General features: G+C 38.4%; 1 protein-coding gene across 1 annotated transcript; it reads left to right on the top strand.

The window, feature by feature from the left end:
- Nucleotides 1-6,601: 6,601 nt before the first annotated feature.
- On the top strand, nucleotides 6,602-24,509 carry KIF11 (kinesin family member 11). Its single transcript, XM_067300075.1, has 22 exons — nucleotides 6,602-6,775; nucleotides 9,911-10,043; nucleotides 10,176-10,273; nucleotides 10,356-10,434; nucleotides 10,790-10,975; nucleotides 11,059-11,183; nucleotides 12,260-12,350; nucleotides 12,664-12,906; nucleotides 13,022-13,117; nucleotides 13,843-13,931; nucleotides 14,423-14,510; nucleotides 15,483-15,671; nucleotides 16,830-17,037; nucleotides 17,385-17,557; nucleotides 17,873-17,995; nucleotides 19,014-19,172; nucleotides 19,569-19,708; nucleotides 20,413-20,692; nucleotides 21,723-21,945; nucleotides 22,202-22,356; nucleotides 22,685-22,801; nucleotides 23,491-24,509. The coding sequence occupies exons 1-22, from the start codon at nucleotides 6,693-6,695 to the stop codon at nucleotides 23,614-23,616; spliced, it is 3,204 nt and encodes a 1,067-aa protein (XP_067156176.1). The 5' UTR covers nucleotides 6,602-6,692; the 3' UTR covers nucleotides 23,617-24,509.
- The last annotated feature ends 2,640 nt before the right edge of the window (nucleotides 24,510-27,149 follow it).

Below are 27,149 nucleotides of genomic sequence, written 5' to 3'. Positions count from 1 at the left end.
TCAAAAATTCTCATGAAGATGCCTCAACTTTAAGCATTCTGCCTGTGAGTAGCAATGTGGCAATCTGTCTTCAGGGTCTGTGATGTAGCAGTGCAGGAAAAACGATCCTCAAAAGTGGGCATGTTCCTAATCATTTAGGATAAAACCAGTATTTTATATTCCTCTTGAAAACTAAGAGGCAGCAAGTGTAAAACACTAAGTACAGGCTTCACATGCTTCTAATTGAAGCATATTTTCCACCTAGCTAAAATTCTGGATTAATTTCAAATTGTAATCGTATATTAAAGGACATTCCAGAAATCTGGCCTTAGGCTGAAAAAAAGCATAGATTATAGTAGTTGCTTCCAAGATAAACCGTGGCAATTTCATGACAAGGAATATATGGAAAAGCATTACTAGTAACGTAATGTGTTCTGTCCCAGCAACTGGGGATCTCACTGTAAGTTCCCTAACTGAACTGTGATACATCAGAGAATTCATATATAAAACATAAGATATTAAACCATAATTGCATTACAAAATAGATTCACTAAACAGCTATATTCTACTAGAAAATCAAGATTGGGGTTAGGAAAAGTCTCCCACTTACACAAAAATAGTTTCTGTCTTCTCTGATGGCTGGATAACAAACAAATATTTAACCCCTTGTAATTATGCCACTGTAGTTTAACTGTCATAATCTCCTCTATTGTGAAGGTACTTTTTTGTGTATGAAGGCACTGTAAGAAGAGAATTAAGTTTGTAGTAGTTTTAGACATTTTTATGCCAATGTGATTTCATTTTCCCTGTTACAACTTTCCTAAACCACCAAACTAGGTGGCTAAGTAGAATAATTACACCAGAAGAAAACCCCTGCAAAGGCCTAATATCTGATGTGATGCTCTTCACCAGCTTCAACATTAAAGGTGCGTATTCTATCTTGCTATACTGTTCTAATTTGTATTTTCAAGAAAGCTTTCCTATTTAGTGTCCATCAGACACCTTGATGTTTTGTTTCTCTCCTTGTTTGATTCCTAGCCTTTTCCTAGTAAGTTCTGGTGCAAGAGTATAATTTCTTCTTCCCCCTTCTTGTATTGTGTTTGCATATGTGATTGATTTACCACTACCTGTGTTTTAGAAGTAAAAACAACTAGAAAAATGTATGATTTCCATAATTGTCTAAGTCTTCATTTTATATGTGTTAGTTTCCCAGAGGTTTTTGATTTACTAATTACATCAGTGTAAACTTACTACTTTCTGTAGAGTTAAATTAGTATAACTGAAAGCAGAATATGACTTTTAATATTCTTTTTTCTCTCCTTTTTTTCCTTCTTCTGATGAAGGGGTGGGAGAGAGACTGGTTGACATTCGGTGGCCACAGGGCTAGGGTGCTCCTGAATGTTGCTAAGATAAATTAAAACCTGTTGTATAATACTAATGGACAAACTTAAAATTCTTAAAGCTGTAATTAACATTTGCTATACTGCCTGCTTTTCCTCAACATGAGGCATGAATCACATGGATACTTCCCTACATCGAAAAGTGTTTCCCTACCAGTGCAATAGTGACAGACACCCACTAATGAAAACACAACTATGCAAATAAACTTTTTCCACTCTTAGTCTCTAGAAGCAGTATTTCAACCCTTTTCCTGAACAGAATAAGCTATACCTACACAGCATGTTCTGCTGTTGTAACTGCAGGTATACTAGGGATTTTGCTGACAAAACACAGCCATAACATTAACAGAGGAAGCAGATACCATCTCTTTCACACTCATTTTCCATTAGTGCTTGCAACTTCTTCTTAGGAGTTGCATCTTTTCCAGGCTGTGAACGAATTTATTATCCTGCTTTGTTTATGATTAGATAAGAGGAAGATGCTGAAAGCATAAGAAAAAATGTGCCTGAACCTCTTGGTTTACCATGAGATTCAAATATGAAAGGGGAAAAATACTATTCTCTGCTCTTTGTATAATATGTGCAGAAATACAGCCTTTGAGAGGTATCAAGTTCAGTAAATGGGATGATGCTATATAATTCCACTCCAAGTTGCTTGTCTGATGACTTCTCTCAGTTTAAAAATAATGAATTAATTTAAGTCAAAAGATAATGCGAAGCCAACTTCCTCATGACTTCAGTGGGTTCTATCTAATCTATGTTTGCAATTTTCCCCTTGTGTCTTGTCCTTTTATGTACAGGATATCATCTGGTTGCATGTCTGAATTGAAAATCAGTAAATGCATAGTGAATAGCTTTACTCTGAGGTAATTACACATATGTGGACACACCCTTAATTGTGGTGTTAATTTTTTATTATGGTGACTATAACCATAACAAGTTGTAAAAGACTTACCTTCTGCATCTGTGATGGACAGTGATCCTACGCACATGCGCACACACACCCACACCCTTTGTTCCGTGTATTTTCGCTGTGTATTTGAAACCAGCTCTACTTTTATTCATTTATACATTGAATCCTTAATTTTTAACAAGGTAGTTATTTTATTTCATTATATCTTTAATTTTTAACGGTGAAATAAGTATGCTATTACTGCAATTGATGGAAAACCCTGTCTTCTAACTAGCTGAAAAAATACCAGGACTGCATGTGTAAGTCCTTACTGGTTTAACTTTCTATGTGTTTTCTACATGCTTCTATGTAAATCAGGTGTAGTTCATCTGCTCTCTAATGTAAATACACAATCAGTAAATTTTTCCTATGTCACTGAGAATGTTAAGTAGGATAGTATCAAAATTAACTCTTACAACACTCAATATAAAGATATTTACTTGCTGATAATTCTTCACTGGTAATGGCATGTGGAGACCCTTTTCTGGGCCATTTCAGCTCATCTAATGTGTACCATGTTAGTAATCAAAACAGGTTAATACCTTTTTAATTACTAAGCCTTGAAAAAATCTCAACCACACTTATAATTTGTATTAATTATATGTCTCCATTATTATAACCCTTCTTAATTCTTTGCTAATCATGTTCAGGGTCAACAATTCCACTATTTGTCAGGCCTCCACACCTATCGTTATCCAGGTCATCCTATTTAAATCCTAGGAAAATGCTCGTTTTTTGAAACATTCATTGTGTATTAATGTCATTATAACACATTGACTTTTTTTTTTAAGCTTTGGTAAATAATTGTCCTTTTTGATTAATAAATGTGGATTAGTAGTCTCTAGAGAAGTCATAATGGCAGTTGTGTGTGTTATAATTTATTTTTTTATACTGTTATTTCTGTCTTTCTCTAAAAAAATAAAACATATTTGTCACAGTTGATGTACAGAAGGTCATTTTCCCAGTCGCTGTTAAGACTCTCTTAAGTGTTCTGGTTTCTTTTTTCTCATTTTTATTTTTATTGGTTGTGAAATGCCAGTTGCCTGTTATTCAATTTGTGTTTATAGCATATTAGTATCTTTAGGCTCAGCCTAAAATAGATTTTACAGCAGTTAAACAATATGTGCATTTTTTTAAGCTAGCTTGATTACCAGAAATACCAGTTTTCCTCTTAACACAGCTATAGCAAAGGTAGTTATGGGCCAAATTCAACTCCCAATAATTAAATAGATTTCTGCTGTTTAAATGCAGGTTTTAATCATCTCTTACTTTCTTATGTAATGTGGTTTTGAGAGCTATATTCTAAGCCGAATTCTGGCATATGTTTGGGGCATACTTGCGGGCCGTACTTTCATACTCAGAAAGAACAAACAGGCAGAAATAGGAAGAAAAGATTTGTCTTTCAGTGCCTGCCTTCTTCTGTATGGTCCCTGTGAAGGAGCATGGAGCAAAAGGTACAAATTCAGTATGTGTGCATACCTGCATTTCACTACTTCAGTTGAGTAGTTGCTCCTACACAACTTGCAAATTGTTGCTACACTTCACACATACAGAATACATAAAGTATGCAAAAATAAGGGTGGTCTTAATATTTTTGCAATTAATATTGCTTTTGTATTATATTAATTTTCCCATTTGGCTAAACCTTTCCATAACCCAGACAAAATGTGTTATTGTGATTTTAGTGTTTCATTAGGGGGGAAAAAAAATTATGCCTTAATAATACCAACGCACCAAACTCCTTTAGATTGGAAAGTTAAGCACTAAGAATGTTAGAAATTATAGTATCCTTAGTTGTCTGTGCATAGAAATTATGAGTGTTTTGTTACAAGCTTTTGCTACAGAATCAAAGCTTTATTCCTTGATTTGAGGCCAAAAGATTAAGAATTGAAGTTAAATAATTAATCTGGCAGTTACTAACTTTCAAGTATCTGTCTCTGCAAAGTAATTTTCTTTTTATGTATTTATAAACTATATATACTGTAGGATTGCATTGCTTTTAGTGGCATGCAAACAGTAAGGTCTTATATGAAGCCAACAGAAAATACTGGCTCAGACAGGCTTGAAATGAAAATTGTTATTAATCATTGTAAAGATTTCCTATCTCTTGTTCTGTCTCATCATCAGCCTATTTTTAGAATGTCAGGCAGGTGTCTTGAATGTTAATATTATCTGAATCGATTTCCCCTCAGAGCAGACTACAAACTCAAGACTTCATGTCCTTTTCTATAAAAATGTGTATATTTCTCAGATACTGTTTGTTGGGCCTAGTATAAGACTGATTGACTCTGACATTGTTTAAACTTTTGAGATAAATGGTAGAGGAGCATGTGATGCTGCTTCATGTCACTGTCAGAAAAATTACTGCAAGCTTTCTAGGTCAGGATTCATTAAATATTACCTTTAAGAACTTAAGGAGGAGAGTCATGTTTCAAAGTCATGGGTAAAGGGAACAGCCAACTTAGAAAAGAAAGGGTTAGGGTGGCCTGAGAAGTACAGACAAGTAATCCTAATTTCAGCAACTGGAAAGGCCCTAGAACAGCAACAGCAAAACCCAAACCAACATTGCAATACTCTAGACCTTAACAAGTTGATGACGATGACAGTGTGACCATCTGCAGGAACCAGTATGGATTTGCTGAGAACAAACTATGTCAAACCATTTTTTTCCTCTTTCTCTAACATCTGCTTCTTCCCTTCTACCCACAAGACCTGTTATCCTGTTATAGGTCTCTACTTAGGAAAGCTTTTAACACTGTCTCAAGTGAGACTCCCATAAGGAAGGTAGAGTGACGTAAATGAAACTGCTAGTAAGGGGATGCAAACTTGTGCTTGGAGGGTGGTTCATGGGATCAGCTTCAAAATGAAAGGATGGAGGTAGTGCATCTATGGTGCTTTGTCCTAACCTGTAACTATTCATTTTCATTAGCAAGTCAGAAAATGAAATAGAATTTTCTCACTAGTTATGCAGACAATACTGGGCTATAAGCATGTTGAAAGGTAGGTGTAGAATTCAAGGTGATGCTGATGAACTGGACTGGAGAACAGTCTGAATTAAAGCATATATAATTCAAAGATGGAGCAGTGCAAAGCTCTTCGGGTGGGAACAATGAAGTGGAGTTGCAGGACAGAAAATGCCTGGGTTGGCAGTTCTGCTGCAAATGTGGGGTGTTACAGTGGATCATAGCTGAATATGAATCAACAGCAAAATGCTGTTGTGAAAAAGGTGAATGCCATGCCCGGCTATGTAAACAGAGATACGATCTTTAAAATAGGGAAAGTAATTCTGCCACTCTACCTGGCATTTGCTAAGTATTTTTGTCTAATTTTGAACATATTTAAAGAAAGATGTGGACTAACTGAAGAGCCAGTGGGGAGAGGAAAAGAGTGACTGAAGGTCCTGACCTGTGCTGGAAGATGAAATGAGTCGATTCACATAATCCAGAAAAAAAGGTAACTGACGTGAGAAGTTTTGATGTCTTCAAATACTTCAATAATTGTAAAGGAGGCGGCAATGAGTTTCTCTGCTGCCCCCTTATGAGCCTACAGAGTAGCAATGGTAAAAAATTGCTGCACAGAAGGCTCGAGTTAGACATTAGGAAAAACTTTCTAGCGGTGAGGACAGTGGGCGCCGGCAGGTTGCTTGGAGAGGCTGCGTGCGCTCGTCAGCGCTGGACGCTTGAGGAGTAGCTTAGACGCGCCTCTGTCAGTAATAAAGCAAATACAATCCAGCTCGTCTTGGATCACAGGATCCATCTTGTCTTGAATCTAATAACCCGTCCAGTCTAGTCTAATTTTCTTACTGTTTTCCTGTTCTGTTGAGATTCGTACAGCTCTGGCTGCGGGATTAGCACGGCGTGACTGCCAGAACAGATTTGCGCTCCTTTGCGGAGCAGGAGGCAGCGAAGAGCCGCGGAGAGCGGGGGGCCGCCGCGCCGGGCGCTGCCTGGGCGGCCGCTAACGGCTGCCGCGACCCGCCCAACCGTCGCTCGCGAACCGCGGCGCCTGTGCTGGTCACGTGAGCCGCCCGGGGCCTTGGCCGGGCACTACAGCCCCCAGCATGCAGTGCGCTCGGGGGCGCTGGGCGGGTTCCGTCGTGCGCCGGTACGCAGGCGCCGAGCTACACGTCATCAGTGCTTGCGCTTCGTCCTGAAATTTCAAACCGAGTCCCATGGTGCCCCGCGGGCTCGCGCTGATTGGCCGGGCCGGGGGGCGGCGCGTGGTTCAAAACCGGCGGCGGAGCGCGCGCCCCCGGCCGGAGCGCGGCGGCGGTTGGTGCGGGCCCGAGGCGCTGCGAGGGCGACGCGGGGCGGCCGGCGCTCCGCCTCTCTTCTCCCGGCAGGTCCGCGCTGAGCCCCGGCATGGCTTCCCTGAGCTTCCAGGGCGGCGGCGGCGCGAAGAAGGATGAGAAGGGCAAGAACATCCAGGTGGTGGTGCGGTGCAGGTAGGCGCGGCCCCCCCTCCGCCCCGGCGCCGCGGGAGCGGCCGTTCGCGGCGGTTTGGAGGTCGGGCCCTGCCCCGCCGCGGCTGGCGGGGAGCCGTTGGGGTCCCTTCATTTAAGACCCTCTGGGACTTGGGGCCGACACATCTCGTTGTCGGCGCCCTCCCCGGCGGGCCGAGGCCGCCGTCCCGGCTTAACCTGGTCTGCGACGGAGGGCTGAGGGCGCCGCCCGTGCCGGGCAGCACGGCGCTCTGCAGCGGTGCTGTTCAACGGCTCCGAAAAGAGAACCGTATGATTTCCCTCTGAGTACATAATTATTAACGTGTGTGTCTTTGCGTCCAAGCATCATTCACTACTGCGCCTGAAAATGTGTGTCCTAGGCATTAATTGTATGCGTTGTGATGTGACACCTCCTCAAAATCAAGGTTGCTATATGGATGATTTTTTTTTTCCTTAAGAGTAAGGAGGCAAAACGTTTCGATTTGCTAACCTGATTCAAATGCATAGCCAGTATGAAGTTATATAGGAAGATAAAGGTGAGCTAGAAGAGAGATATGTCTGATGGTACTCAAAACAAGATCGAAATATCATCTAAGTTTCTGTGAGAGGCCACTACAATTTAACAGCTATGAAATTTTTGGTACACCCACTTTTCAGTCTTTTGTATAACTTCAGCAATGTTAACTCCCTGAATTTAGACAAAAAGTTATGGAGTCAACTTTTAATATAATAATGATTGATTAAATCCATCTTACCAACCAAGATAAACAGTAATTAACAGCATGAGAAAACTTGTGCACTGTAAAATTAGATTCTCCCTGTAATTTTGGGGTGACTTTGAGGGCTTATTCACTAATATTAGATCTTAAATGCTCCTAAATTCTTGACTTTGTTTTTACTGTAATACTGCTAATATGTTAAGAGTCATGTTCAAAAATGCCTTCAGAAGTTTTCTTGAGCCAGAACTGCAAATACTAGTTTACATGTAATCATTGCAAAATGCATTAATAACAACATCCTCTTGCTTGGAAGTTCTACTTTTCCAAATGCACAGTGAAAATAGAAATTATAAACTATTTTCACTTTTATTCTTGTAACACAGCTAACAAGCTGCTGAAACAAATGTTATGAGATCGGTGAAAAAGTTGATTTAAATCAAGGATTTGTAAAAGAAGAACAAAATTTTTGAAACAATTGAATTTGAAACACTGTCAAGAGCAGTGATTTTCAGCTGATTAGTGCTCAGTTGTTCTGGAGTATCCTCACTAAGTATCAGTGTATATTGTAAATATATTGCTCAATATGACAGTTGTTTCAGGTTTGTCAGGGGTGTAGTGCTTATGTTGAGATTGATAGCTTAGACTGAGTTTTATGTCAAAAGCTTTATTTAGTCTCTACCCCCTAAAAAAAAAATCTCTCCTGTTTCTCCTTGCTCTTGTCAAGCTGTTCTTTTTCAATGCTACTTTAAATGTGTGTTTGCTTCCAAAATCTGATGCGTCTGAGCTTATCAAAAACCTTCTCAAGCAGGGACTGACTGTGCTTCAGTAAGAACCTGAATTTGGAAACTCAAAATGTGTGTGTTAACACATGTTAATATGCTTTGATTGGCTTACCTAGGGGGATGAACATGTGATCAAATGTCATCGTGGCATACCAAGTTGCTGCTTGCCTAGTGACAGATGGTAACTACCTGCATGTATGCTCTAGCCTAACTGAGTTGTCACTGTAATCCTACTGTTATGCACCATACACTAGGTCTCTTGTATTTGAGTGGTTCACTGCTACATCATTACAGAGCAGACTGTGTTTGTTGTTCAGCCTCCTCCTTTTTAAGTCGCAAAACTGAAGCTGTAACTTGCCCTTTTAAGCAAGATTGTTGTGATCATCAGCTGTCACCATAGTGACCCCACTGCCTTCACTGTTGCTGTCAGTCTTGCATAAAAGTGTCTAGTGGTCTATGTAGAATCTGGCACCTCAGCCTCAATGCTGTATTGAGGAGGAAATGTTAGCCACAAAAGTCAGGAAACGAGAAATGCCACACACTTGTGGCATCTTTTGATGATTTAAAGATACAGCATCTGAAATTTCTCTGCTGTTAAAATATTTTAAAGAAGGTTGTAAAGATTCTATTTTCAAGTTGGCTATCCTTTTACAGGTAGTATAGACATTCAGTGCAGTAACACTGTTGAATGAATAATAAACTAACACTTCATCCTGCTAGTTTCATCATGTGGTAATTTTCTTGACTTTTTGGAGGAAATTATTGCTAATGCTTCTTTAAGGAAAACTGTACGCACAAGGTTTGACTTAAACACAATGCAACACCCTGATAGACCAGTGATTTAAATGATGAAACAAAATACTGACCCTTAAGTTTCTAAATGTTTTGTTGCATTTCTATTAAGCTTTACTTACAACCCAGTCTGTGTAAAAAGTTGGGTAGACTCTCCCCCCCCCCCCCAATGTTTTGTCTATCTTATGAAATTCTAGTTAAAAATCTTTTGAGTTAGCATTATAAAGGTTGTGGTAGGGCTGTCTGCTGTTCCACTGTTAGTAAGTTCTATTAGCGTGTCTGGCACTTTAGGAGGGGTGGAACATGTGTCATCAGTGTAAAATGTAGGATTCATTGCTTGTGCAAGTGAAAAAGAAAAAAAGAAAAATTTTAAAGTGAATTAGTTTGATTCACCATTGCCTTTCCTTCCCTGTGCAAGTTTTTCTTTTTTGAAAGTTCTTACTTATACCACTCTTTGGTGTGTTTAATCTTTGTCCCCTCCCCAAATAGGTATGACAAATCCAGTTAAAACAACATTTTTTTTAATGCAAATTAAGCTATGTGTGCATCTAGTCTATGGTAAACAAGTTTACGGGCTTGTTAATAATAATAATAATAAAAAAAACCTGTCTAAACAAGCTAAAAGCTATAGATGCTTGAGCTGTCCCACAGAGGAGGAAGGAGAACAAGGTCTCAAAAGCAAATTGTGACAGTTTTTCCTTAGCAATTATTTTAAAAAATTAAATTTAAATCTTAATGTTCCTTTTATCTGAATATCCTGCTGTGGATTCTTAGACTGAGCAATATTACTCAAGTTCATGTTCTTGTTAGTATTAATACAGTAGTCTTAACGTCTGTCTTTTTAGGCCTTTTAATGCCTCAGAACGTAAAGCAAGCTCCTATGCTGTTGTAGACTGTGATCAAGCAAGAAAAGAAGTTAGTGTCCGCACTGGAGGAGTCACAGACAAGACATCAAGAAAGACTTACACATTTGATATGGTAACTCTTTGTCGCATTGGGACCTTCCAGGCACAAGCTAGCGAATTCCTCTAATACAGTCAGCCGATTGTACTGGGTGATGCTGTATGTTACTGTGCTGGTAAATGGGACCTGTTGTCTTTGCCCCAACAGGTTTTTGGAGCTCAGGCAAAGCAGATTGATGTATACCGGAGTGTTGTGTGTCCCATTTTGGATGAAGTTATTATGGGCTACAACTGTACAGTGTTTGCGTAAGTAATCCAATAATGATTATTAAGAAATTTCATTTTAATTTTAGGGTTTTGTTTACATTTTAATTTTTCATTCTCACAGCTATGGCCAAACTGGTACTGGAAAGACCTTCACAATGGAGGGGGAGCGGTCACCCAATGAAGAATATACTTGGGAAGAGGTAAACTTTCACTCCTGAGGTTTCTCTTGTAGCTGTATTGTAGTTCAGAGTTAGATAGTGCAGAAGGCTAATGAAAACCTTAAAGCTGATCTCTTGGGAGTACTGAAACTGACTTTCTTTAACCGGTTTTAAAATAACAAATGTTCTCATTATTTTATATAATAATCAAATTTTACATCCTTAAAGCATACATAAAAATCTTAACGGTAATTATATAGCTGATGATCTTTGTCCAAGGTATTCTTGTTTATATCAAACTGGGCTATTTGGCTGAAATTGTTCCTTCTCTTCCCCCTTTCCGCTCAATCCCTTTTAGTACATTTATGTATTAAATACTTCTCACTTTAATTTATAGGATCCACTAGCAGGTATAATACCCCGTACACTGCATCAAATATTTGAAAAACTCACAGAAAATGGTACTGAATTTTCTGTGAAAGTATCTCTTTTGGAAATCTATAATGAGGAGCTTTTTGATCTTCTGAATCCTACTCCTGATGTTGGAGAAAGACTGCAGATGTTTGATGACCCCCGAAACAAGGTAAATGCTGTCTCCCTAGATTTGCTATTTAAAGGCTTTTGGAATTATTGAGAGAGATAAAAACAAACATTCTATTTTGACAGAGAGGTGTAATTATTAAAGGCTTGGAAGAAATAACTGTGCACAACAAAAATGAAGTGTATCAAATCTTGGAAAGGGGTGCAGCCAAAAGAACTACTGCAGCTACTTATATGAATGCATATTCCAGGTACAAATTTCCCCTATTTCAGAAATTTTTTTTTATTTTAACAAGATCTTACTGAAGAAGTAAAAGATGTTGAAGCTAAAGTAAACCTTGCCTGATCTTGTGACTGTATATTGCTAGTCTTGTTGCCAAATGTGGGTTAGAAAGCCATAGTTAGAACTCTCTCCTTCTCGCATCCTGTGGGATGATGAATCCTATCACATATATGAAAGGGCATTATACAATTGGAAACCTCCCATCTTAGAGATGGGCAAGCTGTTCTTGTTGGAGGGAGATGCATGATCATCCATTTAAGCTTCCCCTCTTGTTTAGAGGCTGCATTTTCTGTCACGAATATATCCCTTGTTACTATGCAGTATCTAGGTGGAACAGTAGCCCTGGAATTCCACCTGAGTCTAGCTGAGATAAGAGGCAGAATGTTCTTTATGGCAAGTATTGAAATTTAATTATAACCCAGAACTAATACATTACCTTTTTCAAAGCTTTGTATGCCTACAGAAACAAAAGAATTTAGAAGTCTGATTGACAGATATTTGTGACTGAAATGTGTTGTATGTGCTAGCATGAGAAAAATATCCTCTGCAGTAGATACTGCACACCTTCAAAAAAAGGCTAGTTTAGAAGATTGTGTTTAGCTGATAAACCTGTATTAGAGTAGCTATTATGGGGTGTTGGATTTTTTTCACCAATCTGACTCACCAGACAAAAACTTGGTGCAGGAGTCTCAAATGTCCTGTTCTTTCCTCACTAGCAGAAAGTGCTATTCTAGGATTTGTTACTGAAGTTGGAGTTTCAAAATTGTTTTAAGATCTGTTTTTATACAGGTTGACACAAGACCCTCTTTTCAAACTTCATCTAACTGCTTCATTGTTGTTTTTAAATACCTTATTTATATGTATATACATAAAAACGTACTTGGTAGAATTACTTGGTGTATTCAAAATGTGTAAATTACAGTTACTGGGCTGAATTCTTTTCCTGAAAGACCACTGATATTGACAACTAATTTATAGTGTCTTGTGGCAAGCAGATGATTTGGCTTCATTTGGATATCTATCTGAAACTGAATTCTTTTGTAGTCGTTCCCACTCTGTGTTTTCGATTACCATCCATATGAAAGAAACTACTATAGATGGAGAAGAGCTTGTTAAAATTGGAAAGTTAAACTTGGTAAGTATTGTAAAAAAATTTAATTGATGACTTTCCTAAAGTTAATGAACCAGAATAATCTGCCTTCATTCTGTTGTGAATCTAAGATGGGCTTTTTCCATTGGGGGGGGGAGTGGGGTTGAATTGTGATCTTTCTTCAAGAGAGATGAGCTATGTTTGTCACTCTGAGAAATGTCTGTCCCAGTTATCACCCCAGTTTCTCCTGAACAGATGCTTGTAAGCTGGTTTGTGTATGTGTGTTCTGCAGCACTATAGGGCAAGCATTCTTCATGGTGATTTGAGGCAGAAATATGTCCTTCCTCCTGTGTTTCAGGTTGATCTTGCAGGAAGTGAAAATATTGGTCGGTCTGGGGCAGTTGACAAAAGAGCTCGTGAAGCTGGAAATATCAACCAGTCTCTCCTGACTCTAGGAAGAGTTATTACGGCTCTTGTAGAAAGAGCCCCACACATTCCATACAGGGAATCTAAACTCACAAGAATCCTTCAAGACTCTCTTGGAGGACGAACAAAAACGTCAATAATTGCCACGGTTTCTCCTGCGTCTATAAATCTTGAGGTAAACTTAATTCTGAACATCTGTTCCTAAAATAGATACTATATTCTGCAGAGGATATGAAAACATAAATGAGCTATTCTTCAGCTTGACCTAATATTGTATCTATTTGTCCCAGGAAACGTTAAGTACACTGGAATATGCCCACAGAGCAAAGAACATAATGAACAAGCCTGAAGTTAATCAGAAGCTGACAAAAAGAGCTCTTATTAAGGTAAGCTAGACCTGTATCTTCACAAATTCAGCAGTAAGCTTGGTTGGTTCTGTTAACGTAGTTTCCACTATGCAGTTATGCAGAAACTATCTAGTAACAGTGCTTTTCTGAGCTGATTTTGATCACTGAACTGATGCTTCCAGACTAAGCTGCCCTACTGATACAGTATTAGTCACTTTGCAGAACCTGAAACTGCTGCTAAGACTAAAGCTGGAGAGATGACTATCACTACTAGCTATACTATGCGTATGGGTTACCTGTTTGCAAGTTAGTGGAGAAACACCAAACAGCTCTGGATGACCCCCCCCCCCCCCCCCCCCCCCCGTACTTACTATATTAGCAGCTTCATTCCCTAGAAAGTACCTGAATTTAAGTGAACCAGTCAGTAAGTATGGGTGAATAGCTGAGATGAAGTTGAAACTGCTGTTAAAGAATCTGAGATACCCATTCTAAGCTATTAAATGCAACCCAGTACAATTCAACTGGGAAGTTTCAATGCTGTACATGCATCCAGTGCTATGAATTTAAATGGTGCTCTAATGAATTTAATTGGACACAGAAGTGAAGTATTAGATTCTGGAACATTCTCATGTTCTTATGCAAAGCTTCCATAGAGTGCTATCTTTGTGAAGTATCTGTTAAGCTAAATCTTGAAAGTAAAGTGAAAAATTTCAGGTCTACATGTGTTTCTGTCCCTGCCCTCCCCCCCCCTCCCCCCCCCCCAGGAATATACTGAAGAAATTGAGCGTCTGAAACGAGACCTTGCTGCTGCACGAGAGAAAAATGGCGTCTATATATCCCTTGAAAATTATGAGTAAGTGTTCCAGATTTCTATAAAAACAAGTCTTGAATACTGGTACCTGTCCTCATATACAAATACTAGATCTATGTAGATCTGTTTTCACACCAGAAAACTGAAGATTGACAGAAGAATTCAATGGACCAGTCAACTCATTCTTTAGAAATTAGTTATTACACAGAAGTCTAAAGAGTGGGTCTGTACTGAGGCCTTTGTTTACATACAGACCTTCCCATAAGTCAGGATGCAGATTTGTAGCACACGAATGCTCATCATGTAGAAATTCTAATAGGAGAGCAAACCTGACATAGCTTATTTCACTTTGTAAGAGGGCTTGTTTACACAGGAAGCTTCAAATAGAAAAATTGTCTTACATACTGCATTAAGTTAATATTGCCTGCTTTTCATATGGAAGTTAACAATACTTCTTGAAATGACTGAACATGAAAAATAATAGGTAATGATGAAATCAGCTCTTACCTGACTTCTTTTTATCCTTGTTTTAGAGCCCTTAATGGAAAGCTGACGGTTCAGGAAGAACAAATTGCAGAGTATATTGACAAAATCAGTGCCATGGAGGAAGAAGTAAAAAGAGTAAGTCAAATTTCTCAACTGTGGCCTAAATCTGCCCCCCCCCCCCCCCCCCAAAAAAAAAAGTCTTTGGAGAGGGAGGAAAACAGTTTAAGGAAAGAATATTGTTGAAGGGTTATGTTGTTCTTAAAGTTCCAAACTTATAACTTAAATTTTCATTTTATAATTCTGTCTTTATGCCCCTCTTAATGAGCTCTTTCATTAGTTTTTCCTGATAATGTTGCTTGAGGAGCTTTGTTTAGGGTATGTTTTAAAGACCTCTTTGTAACTAAAATTGAACTTCAACCTCTTAATAATTAGTTGAGAGTGGAAGATTCCTAATCCTTGAAGTTAGGAAGATGGAATACTATATATGAAGTTGCAGTATGCAATATTATAGTTGCTTCTTAAAGCTAAGCTCTTTTAATGTCTAAAACTTTATCTTTGATTTGCTCTGCTGGGTTTTCAGCAAAAATCAGTCTGTGAAATGGTACCATCTCAGTTCATTGATATCTGCTTAGAGGCAGAGAATGAGGGCAGAAAGGAGAAGGTGATGAGTGCTCATTAAATTAGAAATATGCAGAAAGTAGGAACTTCCTCTGTTAAAGAAATTGAAATGTAAATTTGCCGGTATATGTATCTGTGTAACGAGACTTTCCTTTTGATCAACTTTACTGACTCTTCCTCATTCTATATGGTTAGGTCTGCTTAGTGGGACTTTTTTATTCTGATGTAACAATTGTTTGGTCTTGTGGCTGGAATGGGGAAGCAAGGGATTATCACAGTGAAACTGGAATTGGTTTGTGATGGTGTTGGTCCGTACAGAGAATACTCTAGTCCAAGTTTAAGGTCTCCTAATCTTAAAGCTAAAGCTTCATTTATAGATGACACTTGCCTTCTGGTAATGAGGCATAGTTTGAAAGATTGATTTGAAAGAGTGTCTGTTGAACTTCTAGAAAGCAGAGTTGTGCTATTGATGTCTGTCTTCCACTTTAGATCACCGAGCTATTCACAGTTAATAAAAATGAACTTGAACAATGTAAAACAGATCTGCAAGTCAAAGAGAAAGAACTGGAAGAAACACAGAAAGATCTGCAAGAAACCAAGGTTCATCTGGCTGAGGAAGAATACGTGGTTTCAGTTTTGGAAAATACTGAAGAAAAGCTTCATGGCACAGCTAGCAAGGTTGTCACGTTTCTGGCACCTAACTGCTGTTGTAACTTCCCATGCTTAGGAATCTCATGAGCTAAAACATGATGTGATAGTGACAAAAACTGAATTTAAGATGGAAAACTAGGAATAAACCTCTCTTTAAATTGTAATATGGTGAAAAGCCACTTAAGATCACAAGGCTTTCTCTGTGGCTATGTTAACAATTGACTGTTAAGCACACTGGTTCATCTGGAGCTACCTTTCCTTCAGGCAGATTTGTATGAGAGTTCCAGTGCTTCACAGTATCTCTTGTCATGAGTTGTTTTGCAGAATAAGTAATTTTCCTTACTAGAAACTTATATCTGGCCCTACAAAAGGATAATTTACATAAAGCTGGGATGGAGAACTGCCAAAAAGCTTTAGAGGTGTGTGCAGTAATTTACACTCACTGAGTGAATAGTTTGAAACTTTTGCCCTGTTACCCCTGTAGTTGAGGGTGCATTTTTTGATGTATTTGCATACTAGTTTTAATTCTTGAAATGGAATTCATGTGGAGAGAGAGAATCTAGCTACTTCAAGTGCAAAGTGATGAAGCCTATATCTTTAATCAATGTGAATGATTCTTTTTACTCAAACTCCTGTTACGGTTGGGAAGGGGGTGCTTTGTTTTGCATGTGGGTGGTGGAGTGTGTTTGTGCGTTTGAGAGAAATGGATAAAGAAATCATTTACACTGACCACAAGACCAAGAATCAACTATGCTTTAAAAATTCTAAATTACTTATCACAGAAATAGTACTGGAAATCACTTCTTTGATTACTAATAATACCTTTATTGCTAAATCTCTTACTAAAAGTTGAGAATTGGTCAGAAATTTTTTTCAGTTACTATTTCATGAAAAAAGACTTCTTAATTGCTTAGATAACGGAGGGTGTCATTCATAGATGGTAGCTGGTCATAATAAATGGTTTCTAGTAGGTAACTCTTTTCTGTGTTCTAAGACTCCAATGACTTAACACCAGGATTAAGAATCTAACAGTTGTAAATTGATGTAAAGGGAAATACATATTTAAATAGAGGTTTTATCCTTAAAAAAGGGGTCCTTTAACTCAGAACTACAGTTGCTCTTCCTTGTATAATTTATGCTTGACTTCTAATATAAAGGCTGACTAAAATAACTGTTAAAATTTAGTTGCTTAGTACTGTTGAAGAAACTACAAAAGATGTATCTGGTCTCCATGCAAAACTGGATCGTAAGAAGGCTGTTGATCAACACAATGCTATTGTCCAAAACACATTTGCAAGACAAATGAATGTTTTGTTCAACAAAATACAAGATTCAGTTAGTGAGAACAGTTTGAAGCAGCAACACATATTGACATCTTACACAAGTTTTATAGGTAAGTGTAATATTTGTATCTAATCTGTCATCCTGAACTCTGCAACAGTAATACCAAGGACTGTTTCCTAGAACTCATCCATTTTAGTAAATGGACGTGTCTTTATTTTAAACAATGTAGTGATTACAGTTGCATCAATAATAATGCAACTGGAATGATCAACTAAAAATAGTGGTTATATTCAACCGTACACATCAAATTTCTCTTCTAGATATGTCTTAGGAACTAACAAAAAGCTATACTCCTTTCCTGTGCAGTAAGATGTAGTAAGGTTGTGTGCAACAGAAAGAGTTCCTATCTTAGAGTAAAACTTTGAAAAGTTTTGTAACACTTTTTTTCTTTTGTAGGTGACCTCCTATCTACTAGTTCTTCAGCAGCTAATATCCTTGTATCCATTGTATCAGCATCTTTTGCCTCTGTTAAAGAACTGGTGTCTACTGAAATTTCTTGTGTGTCTGAAAAAATACTACAACATGAGACTCTGTCACTTGACAGCAAAGCTGAGCTGCTGAGATTGATTGTTAGTATATTTACCTACTACTGTGTGATTTAAAGTATACAAAACTGTTCTTGGTCGGGGCTGCCATAAATATTGCCCAGTCTTCTCTGGTGCTCTCTGCCTGTCCCTGATTTGACATTTGCTGTAACTGTGTCCCTCCCCACTTCCCTTCTCATGCCGCCATAAGTTTTAATATACTGTATAGCAAACTCTGCAATTGTAGAGCACATGGGTCTACACATATTCAAATATATATGGGTAGTTTCTTACAAATGTAGATGGAGGAACTGTTTTACTCTTGCTTTTCCTTATTTTTTCCACCCCTGCCCTTTCTAGGAGGAGCATACATTTGGATTAAGAAGTGCATTAAATAGTTTGATGCCAATGGTAGAATTTGTCCTGGGGCTAAACTGTCAGTTTCAGAATAACATGAAGAAATATTCTGCTATGGCTGTTGAGGTAATGTGTATCTCGCCTCTTATCTTGTGGTCTTCTATTTTATTTGACTTGCAGATAATCTTTCAGTGTTTCTTCTGCTGCATGTCATAGTGTTTCCACTTCTAGTTTGGTGTCTTTCCTTTATTCTATCCCATGACTTCTACCTTTTAGCTCTTTCTTTCAGACTTCTCTTTCACTTCTGAGCTTAGTGAATTCATTTGCTACTTACATAGGCACAGCTGCTTGCCTAAATGCCACAGAAGAATGATAAAGCATAGATGCTTAAAGCTATACGTAACAGAAATACAGGATGATATCCTTATTATTTTCTCTCCTGGATTATAGAAATTAAAATAACCAACCTATGTATCAAATTTTTCCTGCTGTCATGCCAAACTTTTTCACTAGTTATCTTGATTCCTGGGGAATGCAATCCTGTGTCTTTGTAATGACAGCCGTAAGTGCAGAAAACAATGAAAAATTCTTTGCTTGAATTCTTAATTTTAGTCTCCCTCATGATGCCGCCTTAAAACTATGGCCTCACCCTTTTATTCCTTTCTCTCCCTTTTGTCAAAAACAAATCTTTGTTTCTGATGACTTGCTGCTGTGACTGCTAAACTTCCCTGCTTTTGTCACTTACAACTCACCCAAGATGATGTTTGAATGTTTCTTCTTTATGGCTCTGTTTCCTTATCTAGAAGCTTTTCATTGGTTTTCAAGCTTAGACTGTGAGTAGTTCATGCTTTATCAACTCTTGCTTCTTGCTCTTGTTTTAACCAAGCATCTTGTTTGGGTCTTCCTACTTTGTCTTCCTCACATGCCAAATTTTGTGTTTGGAAAAGCCTGTACCAAGTGCCATTCTGTAATTTCGAATTGCTCTGTTATTTGCTGCCTTTTATCCACAATACTTCATTAGTGCTTTTAATTCACAATTTCCGTGGTGCAGAGTCTCTATTTGCATAAATCATGTCAGAGAAAAGGATCCAGTTCTTATCTAACCACAAATATCTAACTTTAAATAAAACTTCTTTCTCTAAAGATGGAGGGCCATAAAAAGGAAATGAATACCTTCTTTGGAGATCTCTGTCTCACCCTGAAAAAATTACAGGAAGAAACAGCCAGTGTTTTTGCTCAGCTTCAGAATGATTGTGAGAATTTAAAAGAAGAAGTGGAAATGACAAGGATTGCACATACAAAGGTATCCTTAGAGTAAGAAGAAATTCTAACAAGTGTGACTGCCTGCTTTGTTTTAAACTTTTTATAGCAGTAAACTGTTATACTTGCTTGAGAAACAATGTTAGGACAGTAGCTCGATGATGCTACTTCCTTTTATCAGCCTTTGTGCTGCTTTAGGAAGCTTGTGTGGGAAGGAAACAAAAAAAAATTACTCATTTCTAGCATGTCTTAAAGATATGTCTTTACCCGTTCCTCCAAAAGCAAAGTGTCAATATCTTCTCTACACCCAAATTTTAGCTTTAGAACAACAGAACTTTAATATTGATTATAACTTTCTTAAAGAGTGTGTTTTGAATACCTTTATTAATGTTAAAGTGCAGAATACCAGTAATGTGTATAATGACATTTCTCTTAACAGAGCACAGCTGAATTAATATCCTCACTGCAAAGCCAACTTGACCTGTTTGCTCAGGAGACTCAGAAGAATTTAACTGGTGTACTGGCAAAAAATGGGAGTCTGAAGACCACCATCACTGCTGTGCAAGAAAATGTTCACCTGTAAGAAACAGATCATTTGTGTATATTGATGCAAGAAAAAACTGTATATGAAAAGGGCCACAAAACTATATGGTCTTCATTTTTGTACGTATTTACAAATCCTTCTGTACAAGAACGGCATATTAGAGCTGAGTCCTGCCACAGAACATAAATCCTAGTTCAGCTTTCCCCAGAGTAAAAGGATATTGCAGATGAGAGGCTCTATTTTTGGGAACAATATGCTGATGAACAGCCCTCAGTGTGGCTGAACTTCAGAACTTCCTACAATGAAGGTTTAGCTTGAAGTATAAGCCCCCTAACTATTGCAGCATACTTTTATTCAGTTACTGCAAAATACTTGTGGTCCTAAGGAGCATAATGTTGGAAAAACAAACTGAATTAAACATTTGAAATCAAGATTTTTCAAAGGATTACCTGAAGTCCTATTTGAGATACTTTTAATAGGATCTTTTTTAATTGTGAAGAGAGTTTGTCATTTGAAAACTACGGTCTTACCAAAATTTTTAAGGGATTGGACAGTCTTGCTAGTCAGAGTGCAATCAGTATGTTTACTAAATAGAGCAAAAGCATTGTAGCTTTCTGTTTGGATAGAACTACATTGAGTTGCGCTACCTCACTAGTGCTGGTCACAAATGTTTCTAAATATAGAACGTGTTAAAACCCACCTTTTGAAATCTTGAACTGCTATGAATCTGTTGTTGCAGGAAAACTACAGACCTAGTCAGCAGTACAACTTCTAACCACAACAAATTTATTGCCTCTCTGGATAACTTCTCTCAAGAGCTCAGGGATATAAATTGTGAAAACAAGAAGATGCTGGAGGAATCCACTGACCGCTGCCAGCAACTTCTCAGCAATCTCACAAACATGTCTCAGGATACTGATAAATGGTGTGAATTTACAACTGCTCAAGTAGTCAGCTTTACTGATCAGCAGCTATTGTCATTTGGCAAAGAGAAACAACACCTTCACTGTTTACAAAAGGTATCTATAGCTACTTGTAGTCTAATGCAATATTCTGACGCAAACTTTCACAGTAGAAACAAATTTAGTATCACTTATAATTGGAAAAAAATGATGCTCTCTTTAGAGCAGACTTGAGTTACAGGACTTAAATAGATGCAATTACAGGAAGTCAAAAGCTTTAAGTACAAAATCTTCTCTTAAGTACAAATAACCTCAAGGAAATTGTGACTTAATAAATCCTGTGTAGCTAACTTCTATTTATAATTGGGACTTTTATATCTTTTTTGGTATCATATATCTCTTATTCTAAAGCCATAACTACAGGTTGTATCCTTGAGAGATCTGCAGAATGATCAAATTCTGCAGGATTCGAATTACTTTATTGGTTTAGCATTAGGGGAGAAAATATTTCTTTTGGGTATCTACTAATTCTGGCCTCTTGTCTGAGAATTTCTGTCTTTCTCATTTTCTTTAATTTCAATCATAAACTTCACTCCCCACCCTTCTTGTTCTGTTGTAATAATATGTAATGAAATAGGCAAAGCTAATATTTCACTAACTTTCAGAAAGAAATTAAAAACTTTAGTATTCCAAGCATTTGTAGTCTCAAGACAGCCCTATATCTGTTATGCATGCTGAATGCTTAAAGAGTTTCTTTGGGATGGGAAGAGTGAAGAATGCAAGCTTTCTTCCTCATTCCCTAGAAATTCATAAAGCTACTAGTCCTAGTAGGATTATTTTTGCTTTCACTTTGTAATCCTGATTCCATGCAAGGTTGTGCATAGAAGCCTGGGGAGTCTGATTTGAACCAGACAACATCATCATTATTCCTATGAGTAGCTTTCTAAAATGATCATACTTTCTAAGAAACTGACTCTCTTCTGAAGATAGTTCTCAAAATGAGAATGTAAAACTGGCACTGAAACCTCTCAGTTTGAGGTGTCTCAGTTGTTTCGTTTCAGGTCACGTCACTAATTATGCACCACATCTTAGAAAAGGGGCAATAACCTTAACTTTCCTGTTAACTTGGTGTTTTTGTTTTTTTCAGAAAACCAAAGAGAGCTGTGATGGAGCAGTTGCTGAAATTGCTGACCATATTGGTAGACAAAAGGCTGCTGAAGAGAAGACACTAACTGGTCTTCTTGATCAGATAAAGGTTGATTGGGAGATACTTCTGGAGCAGAAGCTGGCACTTAATGAGGAAGCACACCATGGACTGACTCAGGTTAATGGCTTCCTGCAAGAGGATCTTAAAGTGGATATTCCAACAGGTATTTAAAGTAGGGCAGGGTAGAATGTTTTTACAGAAAGCAATTTATAAGCTGCAGAGTTTGTAAGTGAGGATTAACAGGAGCAAAACACAACTGGAAGTCTTGATCCTTCTTTTAAAATGCATGCTAAGAATGATGATTGAACAAAGGATGATTTCTGCCTTTAGTTAATGTAAAACTGAGGGTCGTCTGTAATTAAAGCAATTACTGGGAGTGTTAAATAGCTCCCTTCATTAGTGTACCATCTTCATTAAAGGGACAACTCCACAGAGAAGAGACTACCTCTATCCAGTCACACTTGTGAGAACAGAACCCCGGGAACTGTTGCTGGAGCAGTTAAGGCAAAAGCAACCAAAGCTTGATGCTATGCTAAGCAGTTTGACAAAGGAAGTGGAAGAGAATGCAGATCAGGTATGTATGTGAATAGTAAATAACACTCTTAAATGTTGATTTCACATCTTTGGGATTTTTCATCTCTCATTTCAGAGAGTTGACTAGAACCCCAGAGTTGTTGCAGCTTTTTGTGTTCTACACGGTACTTGGAATCACATGTGCTAAGCTTGCGAGGAAAACGGTACCTTGAAAAAGGAGAGAAATTGTTGATAGTTGTTTAGAGACTTGCATTTCTTCCTGTTCTACAAAAGTGGAAGTGCCGTGTCTGTCTTAGATTGGATCACAAGTTGAACATTTACCTGGGAATTCAGACATAAATACACTTTCCTGACAACTTCTGTTTTAGGACTTACTGGAAGAGGAGGAGGTGGTGCAGGAATCCAATGAAAGTCTTGTCAGTGACAAATCCGTGCTGGATACGAACATATGCTGCAACACGAATGGTGGCATTCCCTTTTTCCAGGTAACTTCCACAGATATTCCAAACAGCTATGTGTTTAAGAGTGAAAGAAAATTATCCTTCCATAATAGTGCTGTGTTTCTTATTCACCTGCTAATAGCATTCAGTGTAGTCTAATGACTTAATCCTGTAGAATAAGCTTTATTAACCTTGAGCTAAAGTAACAGTAACATTCTAATTCAGATGTTCAACTGTCTGGACTGAAAGCAAATAATCCTCCATGGGGACAAAAAATTCTCATGATTTACTAGACACACAGGTACATGTTTGTTTTAATGAAAAAGCTGAAATCAGATGCGAAATAATTTCTCAGAGGCCTGATGAAAACATTAGTGTTCTTGATTCTTCTCTAGTAATTGGTAAATTTGCAAGACTGAACTGTACTTTCTTCCTTTCTTCCTGCTCCCCCAGCATAGATGTAGATCCCTGGTATATTAGGCCTGTGTCTTTTTTTTTTTTTTTGTGTATATATACTTGCTTTTCATGGTTCATTTAGAAGTAGTTGGTGACTTGCCAGATGTCTGCAATAAATCCTTTTACTAAATGCAATATTAGGAAACTTTTCAGGAGTCCTGCTAACTTTTTTCCCCTCAAAACACTGTATACTGCATTGTATGGGAGCAAGAAACCTTTACTTTTGCATGTTAAGAGAATACAAAGGAAATAATTAGACATTTTCTCTAACTCCTCAGCACAAAAGGAGTCACAAAAAGGATAAAGAGAACAAATCTACAGCTGCATGGGAGAAGACCAAAACAGAGGATATGGTGGAGCAGTTTCTTCCAAAATCTAAGCTTCCTTTAAGATCACTGAACTAAGATAAATCCACGGCAGATCACTGTTTTGAAATACTTATGTCTAATTGTTTACTGAGCCATAACTTTTCTTGGTTATTCTCGGTCTCTGTATATAGTGATATATTGATGCAAAGTTGGATCAAAAGGTTGGCCTGCCATGTGTCCTGCCTTTGTCCTATTTTTATACGCTATAGCTTGCAAAGTATTATCAGGCCTCTTTTTTTTTTTAAAAAAAAAATCAGATTATGGTTCTACATGTTAAATAAAGAGTTTTAGATTGTCAAATAAGCTATCCTTTTCTGCTTTTCAGTAGATATGAAACAGAGCAGAAATGGATGCGGAAAAATGCTCTGTCAGCATTGCCAGCTTGTATTTTAATTAACTGTAAATAAGTGTTCTGTTTCCATACCTGCTTTAGTCTGTCTCCTGTTGCTATGAAATAGATAGTTGTTGAAGTGCTGTCTTTCTGTAACTGGGATACTTCAAATAAATCAATTCATACCTGGAACACAAATGCATAAGCACCTCCTCCCTCAGAGTAAAACAAGCTTGCACTACTTCCATCTTAAAATTAAATCTGGTAACATTAGCAACTATGCTTTAAGTCTTGTGCTGACAGAAAAGGATGGCTGACTCATGCTCCCTCCCTTGTTTCAAAATAGACAATGGCTTATTTCAGTGCCTCTTCAATATATGAGCGAGTCTCATTATGCTGGGTTTTTGGTTGGTTTTTTTTGTTTGTTTGAAGTGCTCTGCTCTCATCGTAATGTGCAGCTGTGATGTGTTGGTTTGGATGCTATCTTGTCAAGCACAGCTTATGAGTTGTAAACTAGCTGCATTTCTTGTAAGATGTGGATACTTAATATTAAAACTTGGTTATGAATGCAGCTCCTGTGCTGCATAATAATAGTAAATTTCCAGTCATTGAGAGGAGTATTTGATCTACTGCTATTTTCACACTTCTTACCTGAGAATTTGAAGAAAACCTTATGCTAGGACGTACTAAGAAAGGAATGAGATAAGGAGTGAATGAGTAAGGTTAGGAAGGGATCTGCCTTCCTGTGGCTCAGTCTAAAGTATTTCAATTTATACTGAAGCGCCAGTCTTAGCTGATTGCCAAGGTAAGACTTAGGTGATTTTTCTCTCTTCTGTATACAGCTTGAAGACTTAAGTTGATCCATCTTCAGGGTGATGGTCCATATGTCTATTCATCTTTGAGCAAGTGTGCCACAGTGCTCAGGTGTACTGTGCTTTGGACACTTAGCAGGACTGGAATATGCTGTCTGATATGGAAAAATAGTCAGAATTATTCCTTTGCACTCCCGTTCTCATCTCTTGTGTGAGTTGGACCACTACCTTTTGTATACTTCTTTTGCCTTACTGGGCAAAACTAATTGCATGGGGTGTGGTGGTGGGGGGGGGTGTTTTGTGTGTGCATTTTTTTTTTTAAATAGCCTAGGAGGAGGGAGGGAAGGAATTAATTCCCTTTCAAATTAATGGAACATAACTCCCTCATCCCACACAAACAGGGTGGGGGCTTTGGCGGGGGGGGGGGAGTTCCCTCCCTTATATATGCTGGCACGTACTAAATGTTTCTATTGTTGTATAGGCCTTGAAACAGTGGAAGGGTTTTTGACTCTCACTGCAGGAATGTTTTCTTCAGAGAGTGGTTGGCATATTGTTAAATCTTGGCACCAGAAGCTTTACGCACCTAAGTATTCTTTAGGGCTTAGGATCCCTTTTCCTGGACCAGATGTCCTTTAACACTGACTAGAGTTTAGCGTGGTCTTCTTCCAAAACTCTTCAAGGAATCGTTTACCAATTAAAACTTCTGCCAGAAGATCTGATCCCAGGGCTGGTTGGAACGGCCACTTTCCAGATTTGGCCTAAGCCAAATCAGGCTTGTGCAAGCCTCTTGCCCTGCTGCTCACTTTTCCCTATGGATGTCACAGGATCAGTATGCACAAGCAACCTGGAACAGCCAGTACCTGAGAAGGGCCACATCCATTAAATCCTGCCAGAATCTGCTTCCTAGTTTTATCTGCTTTGAAACTGTCCACTCGACCTTAGCTCTTTTGTTTGCCCTGGTACAGGCACAGGCTGCTTTCCGGTAACCGAAAGTCTTAACAGATGTAGGAATTTCATGGGCTGCACTTTCTGTCTCTCTCTGGATGGGGGGGGGGGGTTCTTTTTTTTTTTTGTCTGTGTGATACTGGCATAGCAGCTTATCACTTCATCATGCATGGGGCCCAGAGGTCACATTATAAAGCTGAGTTGAATGAAAAATTTGGATGCAGAACCAGTCTTGCCTTCCCTGTCAGCCTATCTTCTCCCACTAGGTGGCTCCAATGTTACTTACCATTCCTCCAAAGCTTAAAGTACTGGCCGTTAACCAGGACTTAGAAGTAGGAATTTTGCTAAGCTTTTTGTCAAGCATCTGTTAAAAGAACAGCTTTCAAAAATTAACATCAAACTTATGCTTCAGTGAGGACAATCCTATATTCAAGCTTGGGCAAGGAATTCTTTTACGAAGAGCTGCATTTGAGAAAAGATAGTCAGACCTATGTCTTGAGCTGTGCTGCAGGGCTGACAGAAGCTCATGGTAACTAAATTCTTGTTCTGACCTGCTCTCTGGGTTCCCCACTCTATAAGCATTCCTCGAAGTAGAAAGCAAAGCCTATTTGTTTTGGTATATTGTACAATGTGTGATAGAACTGGGAGAAAAGGAGGGTAAGGAAAATCAAGCAAGAGCTGTTTCCTGTATGCAGCTACTGGATTTATGGGCTTAACCTAGAGAGAAGACGACTTATGGTCCAGGCGGCTTTAGGTGATTCTCTGAATTTGTCTTGTTAGGAAGTATTCTTTATAAAAAGAATAAGAGACTATTACAACAGAATAACAGGCAAGATCATACCCTGACTGAACTAGTCCAGCTGGACATGAGGGAGTGTTGTGGTGTGGCAGGGGCTGTGGTATTCACCATGTTCTAATTAACCAGATGAGTTTCTCCTAATTCTAGGTTAGCAGCCAAGCTGGACAGCTCTTAATTTCACCATGTCATATTTTACTTGTTTAAAAAAAAAAAAAGAAAGAAAGAAAGTGAGGAAAAATAAGAGCTTAAGAGCATGTAAAGAGGGAATGGAGAGAGTGATAAGAGGGCCACAGGAAGCACGATAATCAGAGTCACCAGATTTCTTTTCAAGTGAGAAAGGAGGGGTTAGGAGGAAACAGAGGGAAGGAAACCTCCTGCTTCCTCTTGAAAATAGGGGAGCTGAGGTGCTTGCTGCGTCGGAGAAGTTAAGGATGCAGTGTTTGCCTGGAGAGAGGAACGAAGATGAAGCTGGCTGGCTGCTGCTGTTGGCTGATTTTATTTCAGGTATCAGAAGTAATTGTGTGGGGCGAGAGAGCAGAGAAGAGAAGGTGCATAGTTGCTAGACTCAGCCTCTCCTTTTCTGTGAGGTATCAGATGCCACTGCAAGCATCTGTTAAAAGGGTAGAGGAAGTGTGTAACTCTTTGGGGTGATAAAAGAAAGACTAAAAACAGAAGAAGTTGG

This window comes from Apteryx mantelli, chromosome 7 (assembly GCF_036417845.1).
Source record: "Apteryx mantelli isolate bAptMan1 chromosome 7, bAptMan1.hap1, whole genome shotgun sequence".
Classification (NCBI taxonomy): domain Eukaryota; kingdom Metazoa; phylum Chordata; class Aves; order Apterygiformes; family Apterygidae; genus Apteryx; species Apteryx mantelli.
The sequence above is the reverse complement of the archived record's forward strand: the minus strand, read 5'-3'. Positions and strand labels throughout refer to the sequence as shown.